The 10,666-nt window shown below is 54.1% G+C and overlaps 1 protein-coding gene across 2 annotated transcripts in view; it reads right to left on the minus strand.

The window, feature by feature from the left end:
• dchs1a (dachsous cadherin-related 1a) overlaps positions 1–10,666 on the minus strand; it is a 126,466-nt gene that overhangs the window by 10,835 nt on the left and 104,965 nt on the right. For both annotated transcript variants that reach the window (XM_064302144.1, XM_064302143.1), the window contains exons 10-20: positions 9,214–10,063; positions 6,804–7,043; positions 5,744–5,869; positions 5,205–5,414; positions 3,682–4,557; positions 3,231–3,344; positions 2,891–3,102; positions 2,349–2,500; positions 1,817–1,947; positions 1,169–1,455; positions 404–545 (exon numbers count right to left, since the gene is read on the minus strand). In XM_064302144.1, the coding sequence (XP_064158214.1) occupies positions 404–545; positions 1,169–1,455; positions 1,817–1,947; positions 2,349–2,500; positions 2,891–3,102; positions 3,231–3,344; positions 3,682–4,557; positions 5,205–5,414; positions 5,744–5,869; positions 6,804–7,043; positions 9,214–10,063 (3,340 nt within the window). The remainder of the gene's footprint in view (positions 1–403; positions 546–1,168; positions 1,456–1,816; positions 1,948–2,348; positions 2,501–2,890; positions 3,103–3,230; positions 3,345–3,681; positions 4,558–5,204; positions 5,415–5,743; positions 5,870–6,803; positions 7,044–9,213; positions 10,064–10,666) is intronic.

Raw genomic sequence — 10,666 nt, forward strand, 5'->3', positions numbered from 1 at the left:
TTTTTTTCATTTTTATGTACTGCTGTAAGAATTTAATCTCACTGCAGGCATGTCTGTGCGTTTTTTAGCATACATAGTGCACAGTCTAAATCCTGCAGGCTACAATTTGTGCCACAAGATCCAATCATTCTCCTAAGCTGGTGCCTGAGGTGTGGCAGGACTTGCAGACTGCCACTCAGTAATGGCTGTTCCATGTGATCCATTGCTGTTCAAATATGTTTAATGTGGTCTGCTATATTTTTTGCTTATTGGTTCCAAACTGGAACTGAGCAGATTTATTTATCTACATGGAGCTCATTCATTGCAGTCACCGCATGGAATCTGCCTTAACCCAAATTCAAAAACCCTGGTTTTGACCTTGGAAGGAAACGTGAAGCCAGAACAAAGGAGGCCTGCCCCCTACCGTTGCTGGGGTCAATGTGAAAGCCGTCCCTCGTTGATGACATCACTCTGTAGGTGACCTTCCCGTTCTCCCCCGAGTCGCGGTCCGTGGCCGTTACCGTGATCACCGGACTGCCTGGCGGGGAATGCTCCAGCAGCGTTACCTTGGAAACCGAAACACACACCAGTCAGGACGAACGGAACTCAAAGCCAAAGCAGCGAAGCCCGCCTTCCAGTAGCCCGTCGAGCAACACCGCCAGCTCCGGCCAAACTTTTTTGCGCTTTTCACAATACAGTCATCATTTTTCTTCGCCGTTCCGCAGCGCGCGAGGGTGCAGAGGTCGCTCGCTGGATTTCGCACCGGGGTATTGTGGGAGAAAACGCAGGTGCGCGAGGCTCCTCCTGTGTGGTCTGGATTCACGGCAGATTAGCGGCTGGGCGTTTAATAACTGTCACGTTTCGCCCAGAGGAGCGGAGACCTGTCGACACGCGCATTAGCTAACCTGTCTGTGAAACTTAACAGGGTGTGAAGAGCCGCTGGGGAAACTGCATCACCGTATGCAGATTGATGGCACACATCAATCTGCATTTTACAAGCCTAAACAAATAAACAAACCAAACTATATGTTTTTTTTGGGTTTGCCAAATGATTTCCGTTAACCTTGGGATTCTAAGTAATAAACCTGATCTGATGTTCACTGAACTGGAATGTCTGTTGAGAAAATCTGGCGGTGCTGGGATTGGTTTAAATGAGTCAGCGGGGGGCGGGGCTTCTGTGAGAGGTCACCTGGTACAGGTCCTGGGTGAAGACGGGCGCGTTGTCGTTGACGTCCTCCACCAGCACGGTCAGGTTGGCCTCGCTCTGGTGCCTGGAGTCGGAGGCCCGGACGGTGAGGGTGTACCAGGTCCTCTCCTCGAAGTCCAGCGGGGCCGTCAGGGACACGCCCCCGCCGTAGCGGTGTATCCCAAACTTCCCCCGGGCGTGGCCGTCCAGCTGCAGGGTGTAGGAGAGGGCGGGGCCCGAGTCCACGTCGTTTCCCGTCACCTGGGTGATCTCTGTGCCAATCAGGGTGTCTGGGGGAGGGGAGGGGAAGGGGGAAGGGGAGCGGGAGGAAAAACAGGAGCGGTGAGCCGCAGCATTCTAAAGAGGGTGTGAAGTGAGGGGGAACAGACAGGCTGTAAAATCTGAGTGAAATTTCTGCAGAGTCATGAGGCGGCAGGTATAAAAACCCCGCTGTCTGCACCGCAGGGCTTTGTTGACCTGGGATGTGGGAGAGGTAATTTAGTTCACATGCAGATGATGCGATCATCAAAGGGGCCGGTAAAACACAAACATAGCAGAGCCAGCCCTCCCCCCGGGGGCAGTGCCCCGCCGATTTCGGGCTCCCGGGGGGGAAGGGCGCGGGGGGCGAGGGGGCGGAGCGCGCGCACTCACTCTCCGGCACGCGAATCTCGCGCGGCAGCGGGATCGTGGGGCTGTTGTCGTTGAGGTCCACGATGATCACCGTCAGCGTGGCAGAGCCGGCAAGTCTGGGGCTGCCCCGGTCCGTCGCCGTGACAACCAGCCTGAGGGGACAAAATTCGGAGCTCAGTTTTTTTGTTTTTTTTCCCTTCGTTTTTGCTTTTTTTTTTATTACATTTTTTTTTTTTTTACGTCTTCACTTTCTTAAATTTCCTGTTTATATTGTCCCGTGTTTTATAGAGCCTTTGAAAGCGACTGTTCTGTGGTTCCAGTAAGAACTTGGAACATATTCAGAAGATGAAATGAAAACATCAGCAGAAAACTGCACATGGAAATGGCGGGCAAAAACCATACGATGAAGATCTATTGAGCACCCCCGAAATAAAAGGTTTCGGGGATCTGGAAGACGCACAGAATAGATGCACAGAACGCAGCACAGACCATAGCACAACAGGGGCTCTTTCAGCTCAGTAAAAAGGGATGAGTGAAAAAGAGAGAAACTCACTTTGTCTGTGTCCAGATCTCTCTGTCCATGATGGCCGCCGTGCTGATGCTGCCGGTCAGGGGGTCGATCCTGAACAGGCCGCTCATGCTGGACGATTTGATGGAGTAGGTCACCTGACCATTCTGACCCTGGTCGAGGTCATCTGCCAGGACCTGTGTGTGCGTGCGTGAGTGTGTGTGTGTGTGTGAGAGTGTGTGCATGTATTGGAGGAGGAAATTGGAAATGAAAACAAATCACAATTTGCAGCAGCTGCTTCAGGGTAATGTGAACCAGCAAGCAGTATTGCACTTGGACATAAGGTCTCAGAATGCACAAAGAGAAGCAAAAAACTAAAGAGTGTTTTGAGACTCAACAGTACGGCTCTTCAGTGAGAAGGTTAACGAGGTGGGCACAGAGACATTACCCTGCCCTGCTGAAAGCCTCCACATTTCCTCTTCTAGAAGTGCACTGTTTTCATTTTACAAACCAGACAGAACTCGCAGCACAACTTGGCAGAAGCCAATCAAAACAAGGTTGGGGGGAGGGGGGGGGTGGCACCGCACCTGAATGATGGGGAAATCGTAGCCCTGGGACTCCCGGATGTACGCCACGTAGTTCTGCAGCTGGAAGCGGGGGAGGTTGTCGTTGACGTCCTGCAGGATCAGGTTGACGGCCATGTAGGAGCTGGAGGACGCAGTTTCGGCTTTCACCACTAGGCGGAGTCTGGGGTTTTCCTCAAAATCCAGGCCAGTCGAGCTCTGTACCCAGATCTCACCTGAAGCAAACAGAAGAGGGGAAAGAGAGGGGAAAGAGAGGGGGGGGGAACCCCAAATTATTATTATTAATTTGCGCTCAAATTAGGTCATCAGTTTAATCAGGTTAACCCTTTCTATGCCGGCTCACCTGTTGTGGGGCTGATGCGGAAGGACTGCAGTCTGTTGCCGCTGAAGATGCTGTAGTTGATGCCGCTGCGGGTGCCGTCGGGGTACTGCGCCTGCGTCTGCACGACTGCTGTGCCTAAGGGGGCAGGATGCGAGAAACGCAGCTTAAAATGCAACTTTGCATTCATCATTTTGTCTTTGTGCCCCAATTTTGGAATTTAAGTCATTACTGAAGACCTGTAGCACTGTTGCCCGTAGATAGCATCACTGGACTGAGATAAAGTGCCTCAACTGACTCCACTTGACAAGCATCAGTCTATATACAGTCTTTATACTGCATATGTATTTTACACAGGTTTTCATTCATTAATGAACATGCTCAAGTAATTCTGGGAAATAGTTTTTAATGGAAACAGCTGCAAAGAGTTCACAGCCCAATTCCAACATGCATTTTCAGACAGGACGAAACGTACCTTTGGCGGCGTTCTCCTGGAGGCTGACGTCCCGGGCGTTTCGGGAGAAGCGGATGCCCCGGTACTCCTGCTCCTTGACGTAGACGAGCACAACCCCAAGCGAAGACTGGGCGGGGCTGCCCTGGTCCATGGCCTCCACGATGAGCGTGCGCTGGCTCTGGGACAGGGCCAGGTGCCGCTCGCTCACCTGGATGTCGCCGGTCAGCGAGTTGATGGCGAAGCCGCGCGCCGGGCTGGCGAAGCGGTAGAACACCGAGCCGTTGGCGCCGAAGTCCTTGTCCTCGGCCCTCATGGTGGCCACCACCTGCCGGCCCGTGCCGCCGCCGCCGCCGCCGCTGGACACGTTGATGACCAGCGGGTCCTGGACGAAGAAGGGCGCGTTGTCGTTGACGTCCAGGACGTGGACGGTGACGGGGGCGCTGGCGTTGCGGGGCGCGGCGGGGGCGCGGTCGGTGGCGCACACGCGGAAGCTGTAGGAGGCGCGCTTCTCGCGGTCCAGCGCGGCGGCGGTGGTGACGCGGCCCGTCTCCGGGTCGACGGCGAAGGCGCCGCCCGCCTCGCCGCTCAGGAAGTACAGCACCTCGCCGTTGGAGCCCGCGTCCTCGTCCGCGGCCGAGGCCTGCAGCACCAGAGACCCCGCCGCGGCGTCCTCACGCACCTCCGCCGCGTAGCCGGCGCTGTCGAAGCGCGGCCCGTTGTCGTTGACGTCCAGGACGGCCACGTCCACGGTGGCGGAGCCGCTGAGGGGGGGGCTGCCGCGGTCCTGGGCCACGACCGTCAGGGCGTACCGGGCCTTCCGCTCCCGGTCCAGAGCCCGCGCGGTCCACAGCACCCCCGAGCTCTTATCCAGCCGGAAATCACCCGCCGGGTCTCCAGCTTCAGGGGAAACACACACAGCGAACACACACGCGCACACAGTCACATACACCACACATGCACACGCACACACAGTCACACACACAGGCACACACGCACACACACACACAGTCACATACACCACACATGCGCACACACACACAAACACACCATTCAATTCGTTTCAATGTCAGGCTGTCTTTCACTGTCAGGCTGCTTCTCACTTGTTTGACTTCCTCGGCGTCTGTGTCAAACTGCTGCTCTAAAACTCATTAGTTCACCTGCCCATATTCAGGGACAATTCCACCAGCTGAACTGTAATTTACAGGCAATTCACCACGGGGCCCCACTCAGCGCATGAGCCTATAATTGGAACTCCAAATCATTCCGCAAGCTCGGAATTGAGTGTCGCTGAAATCCAAGCGTACGGACCACGCAGAGGCCGAGACTCAGTTATTTGTCCTTCGCAATGCAATGCAAGCGTTCAGATCTTCTCAACACAAACATCACTTTGTGAGTTAAATCTGAGGATAGCTGAACATGGCAACAAACTGTGTTTGTCAAGAAAAAAAGAAGGAAATTAGGCGTTGCTTTTAAACGAGAGTCAAAGTTAAGGGGAAATGGATCCAGGTTGATTTAGATCCAGGTGTGTCTGCGCCAGATCTCACCTGTGATCCTGTACTCCACCTCTCCGCTCGAACCCGCGTCCAGGTCGGTGGCCCGCAGCGTGAACAGCTCCACCGGCTCCAGGTTCTCGGGCGCCTCCAGGGCGTAGTACGGCCGCCCGAAGGCCGGGGCGTTGTCGTTCTCGTCCCGCACCGCGACCCTCACGCTCGCCTTGGCGAATTTCGGCGGCAGCCCGCCGTCTTTGGCGTACACTGTTAATAAATTAGACGCGGCCCAGACCCGAGAGGAGGGCGGAGAGGAGAGGAGAGGAGAGGGAAATGGATGAATCATTGATTTATTACAGTGCTCAGTGGCCAGGAGCTAAATCAATACAACAGAAAGGGGGGAGGGGGGTGTGAGAGAGGGAGAGAGAGAGAGACTCCAATCCACAGTCCGTGAAAAAGCCATACACACGTAATAAAACAAACGACACCATAGAAAACCTCAGCAGCCAGCAACTCCCCCACATCTCCCCCCCGATCTCTCCCCTGGCATTTTTGTATTGCGGTGTTTCCACCCTGGGGGTGGGGGGGGGTTTTACCTGTGATAGTGTAGCGGTCCTGCACCTCCCTGTCCAGGGCTCGGGTGGCCGATATTACGCCTGTCACCGGATCGATGGCGAAGCCCGTCTCTGCCACACCTCCGTAGGTCACCACGCCATTGGTCCCTGGGGGGAGCATCGGGAGAACGGCGTCAGCTTTATCACGCCGCCATCCTCGGCGAGCAAACACAGCCTCCGCATGACGGCCACACGCCGCTCTCCGCACACACAAGCATCCTCCTCCTCTTCCTCACGCTTAGTCCTCTACACCAGACGGTAAAAACCCTCCTTTCATTAGTATTTTCCTTAAAGCGCTCGCAGCACAGCTTTACGAGATCCGCAATGGGCCTTTCTCACGTGAGAGAACACGCCAGTGGAACGGCTCGTGCTGTTTCCCTTCTCTATTTTTTTTTGTTTGTACTTCATTTTGCTGCCCAGGCACTCGGAGGCCACAGCGTTCGTACCCGGAGACCGGGCATGCCAGGTTGCGTGCTAACGCGGAACATTCTGGCAACGTCACCTGTTTACTCCACTAATTGGTTCTGGAGAGAGAGAGAGAGGGGGGTTTATAATCCCTGTTTTTATGAGTTCCTGACTCAGCCCCTGGACCATGCGCAATCTCCGCCCCCCCCCCCCCTTCTGCATTCTGTATCCATAACAATAAAAGACAGATAGTCCTGTCCTACAGGCTTCCCTCAAAGTCGCGCTGTTACGGCTGCACCCAAGCAGGTGAGACATACGGAGGAAACGCCATAAAGGCGAAACTGTAAAGAGGAACGGAGAAAGTGAGAAAGAAGGGCTATTCACACAGCACCCGGCTTCCATTTTGTGCTTAAAAAGAGTGGACAAAGAAGGAACGGAGACACAGCTTGGATGCAAATGTTTTCGCTTATTTTTTTTACGGGCGTGAAATAAGCCTAAGGACGCAATAAAGAGGGAAAATGCAGTCAGGGAGCACAAAAACCTCTCCGAAGAACAAGGACTGCTGCACTGTATACAGCGCCCCCTGCGGTCGGACCGCGGTCGGACGTCCCAGGCTTTGGACTGAAGGTTACTTTACCTTGGTCGAAATCGGAAGCGGACACGGTCAGGACCGGGGTTCCGGGCGGCTGGTTCTCGAGGATTTCCGCCTCGAACTCCGCCCGCTCGAACCTCGGCGCCTCGTCGTTGACGTCGATCACCTGCACCGACAGCAGCTGGGTGGCGGAGCGCTGCGGCGTCCCATGATCCTCTGCGACCACGGTGAGGTTGTACAGCTCCTGCTCCTCGCGGTCAATAGGCTTGAGGATGGACAGAGAACCTGGACATGACATCATTTTGGCAAAAAAAAAAACAAACAAAAAAACAAAAAAAGTTTCTTTAATTTGTCGCAAACATTTAAACTTAAATGTAAACAGACGTCCCGCCTCGGGGTGCTGTGTGCTACTAAAGCCCATAACGGGGCAGCTGTCGCAGGCGTGGGGATTTGTGATGACCGTGCAAAGGTCGTAAAAACGTAACGAGAACCACCCAGCGAGGGGCTCCGCGAGACGCCGGAGACGTGCGAAGCGTGCGTGCGAGAGACGGGGAGCACGCTAGCACGAGCTAACGCCGCCTCGGGAACACGGTGCCCAAAAATGACACGCTTTCCCCACCGGGGGAGCACCGCGGTCGAGTTCGGGAGAGAGGAGAGGGTAAACACCGCGCTCCCAGCACGCGGGGCGGGGCGAGACTGCCTCGCTCCCGCTCAAATTAACGCTCCCCCTTCATTAGTGTGAGCACCGAGCTCACATTGACCCCCTTTCAGTACTGCTGACGCCAAGCCTTTCCCCCGAACGCTGGGCGGCCATTTTGAGTGTGAGTAAGCGCCCCCTCGCCACTCAAGGAGCTCAAGTTCTTTTATTGCCCCCTGGCTGCGAACGCCCACATGACGCCCCCCCCCCTGTCTGATATTAATCTGGCTGGCTGGTGTTGCCGGGGAGGGAAAACCTCTGAGCCGTTGCGTGTTGTCTCGGCGCATGCTAGGCTACGCGATAGAAATCTGGAGCTTTCCTCGCTTTTATGGAGGAGGCGACAGTCACTCAGCAGTGCATTGCATATAGAGCCCCTGTGGTCGGACGTCCCAGGCTCAGACTGAAGGTTGCTGTACCTTCCTCGCTTCAAAAACCCTATTTCAGTACCACTGTCATCACTTCAACAGCCAAGATTTACAGTAGCTCAAGTGCAGTTAAGGGCGATTTTGTGCTAACTGCAACTATAGCATTTAGCTGTCAGTATCATAAATTGACATGAATTATATCATTTTAAATAGACTATAAATAATGCAGTTTTACAAGAGTGTAGATGCTCTGCATTTCACAGCTCCATTTTTGGGCAAGGGAAACTGCCACCAGCACATGAAGACATAAAACTTTGTCCTGGCATGAACAACGGATCACTCAGTGCTTCCTGGAATATTGATGAATGCCAGGACGCAACACTGATTATGTGTGCAGAATCATAATGGAGTAAAGCTCTAAACATCTCCTCTATTAATAGAGACAGGCAGTCCAGCGTGTACTTAAAAATTATTAAAACAGCCAGCGAGTTAAGGTACTGCATTTTAATCTAGTTTTTATTGAGCTGTAATGAGGTTTTAAAGGTGCTGTATTATAGGAGAAGTGAATAAAGTGTTGACACATGACAAATTGAGGAAGTGGGATTACCCTGACCCAAATGAAATTAAAAGGCACGTCACTGTGAAATGTTCATTGAGAAAAGGCAGGGAAGTTTATAAGCCTTTATAAGGCATACAAGGCCACTGGTTTGGATGGACAGAATCGGAATTTCAGGCAATCAATCAGTTAATCTCAGTATACATGAATTAAGTATCGTGGGTTAAATGGCAATTGTGAGGTTGCGGAAAAGTAGTTTCAGTGGGAAATACTCTTGCATCTTAAATGGCAGTTGTAAAGTATGGGAGAACGACCTTACGTGCCCTTTACACTCAACAGAAGGAAAACCTACAACAACCATCAAGTGAGAGAGCACAAGTGAAGACAATGAACGATCGCACTACTGTAAGCCTGCAAGTGATGAGACCCAGGTGTTCCAACCATTAACTGCTTCATGTAGACTTTTATTTATTTTTTTAACCAAATGACCACTGACTCCAACAAGTAACAAGATGACTGTGCTCAGCAGCCTGTGCTCTGTGGCATGCGGGACATGTTTTGACTGTTTCTGTCTCCTGGGTAGCCTGGGGGGCGTGGGTGTTTGGGGGTGGGGGGGGGCATATACGTTTGTGGAGGCCACAGCAGCACCCTGACTGTGTTAACACACAGGACAGTACCCCCCAGGTCAGACAAGAGGGCCCCGTACTCCCAAACTTTTTAACACACAGCACTGAACTGCACTTATCTCACAGGATAACGCCCAATATGAGGATCACACAGCACTGAGCAGCGCACGGCGCTAACGCTGAGCGTGAGAGGGCGGGGCGGGACGCTCACCGGTGTCGGGGTTGAGGCTGAACTTCCCGCCGGCGTTCCCGTCCCGGATGCGGTAGGAGACGCGGCCGTTCTCGCCGCGGTCGGCGTCCCGCGCCATGACGTAGAGCACCACGAAGCCCGCCGGCTGGTCCTCCATCACGCTGACGGCGGCCGGCGACCCGAACACGGGCGCGTTGTCGTTCTCGTCCGTCACGAAGACGCGGGCCGTCACCGAGCCCCGACGCCGCTGGGCGGGGTCGGGGGCGGAGTCCGTGGCCTGCACCACCAGGAGGAGGGAGGAGGCGGCCTCGTGGTCCAGGGCCCCGCCCAGCGTCAGCACCCCCGTGGCGGGGTCCAGGAGGAGCAGGTCGGGGGTGTCAGGCCAGCGGTGAAGGATGGAGTAGTGCACCTCGCTGTTGGGCCCCGTCCCGTCGCGGTCCTCCGCCTGGAAGGTGTAGACGGAGGAGCCGGGCTCCATGTTTTCGGGGACCACGATGGTGACGGGGTCCTCGGGGAACTGGGGCGCGTGGTCGTTGCTGTCCTGCACCTCGATGTCCAGCTGCACCAGGTGGCTGCTGGGATAGGCCTTGGAGAAGTCGTCCACCTCGACCTGGAGGGTGTAGCGGGCGCCCTCCTCGTAGTCCAGCTCCCGGGTCAGGTACACGTCCCCCGTCAGCCGGTCCACCATGAACGTCCCGTCCCGGTCCGTCCCGCCCACCACCACGTAGGTCACCTGACCCGCCTCGGGCGCCCGCTGCTTGTCATGTGATGCGACGGAACCAATCACGGAGCCCGGTTTGGCACCCTCCACCGAGCTGATTGTCATGGACATGGAATTGGGTTTGGGAGTAGTCCTGCTAGAGCTCAGCACCTGTTAAAACAAAATCCAGCACACACACACACACATTAATACCACTAATCAATTACAGCAAACAGCGCATTCAGCGAAGAAGAATGAAAACAATGGTTTCGTCGGAATCGCAAGAGCGCCATGTTCAAGACTACATGTGTTACAGCAGCTAGGTCCACACAGAAAACAAGGATCTTATGTGCGTTTACATGCTCCACGACAGACCGAATGAAATGTTCCATTGCAACACCAATAACTCAAACAATTTGAAGCTATTAAACAACAACAGATTTGTACCCTACTTTGCTCGGGAAAAGGAACAAAGTTTTTTAGTAGATTTACCGGTCTTGAACAACCATGCCTGTTAGCGTTAAATCAGATTTAATCAGGTGGGCCACTTTTTGCCAGGAAAAATAACGAGGGAAGAAAGTAAACATAATCAGAAAAGGAAATGGTCTGAACGTTCACATTTAGCTATGGGCCCCATTCTTAAAAAATATTAAATTCTACACGCTGGCCCTGTTGAAAGCCAATTGGGAGGGGGGGGGGGTGGGGGGCACTTCAAAGCCAACACGACTCTACCTAATATGGAAGCACGGACTCTGGGCGACTTTCACAGATGAC

The sequence above is a fragment of the Anguilla rostrata genome, chromosome 12, assembly GCF_018555375.3.
Source record: "Anguilla rostrata isolate EN2019 chromosome 12, ASM1855537v3, whole genome shotgun sequence".
Lineage (NCBI taxonomy): Eukaryota > Metazoa > Chordata > Actinopteri > Anguilliformes > Anguillidae > Anguilla > Anguilla rostrata.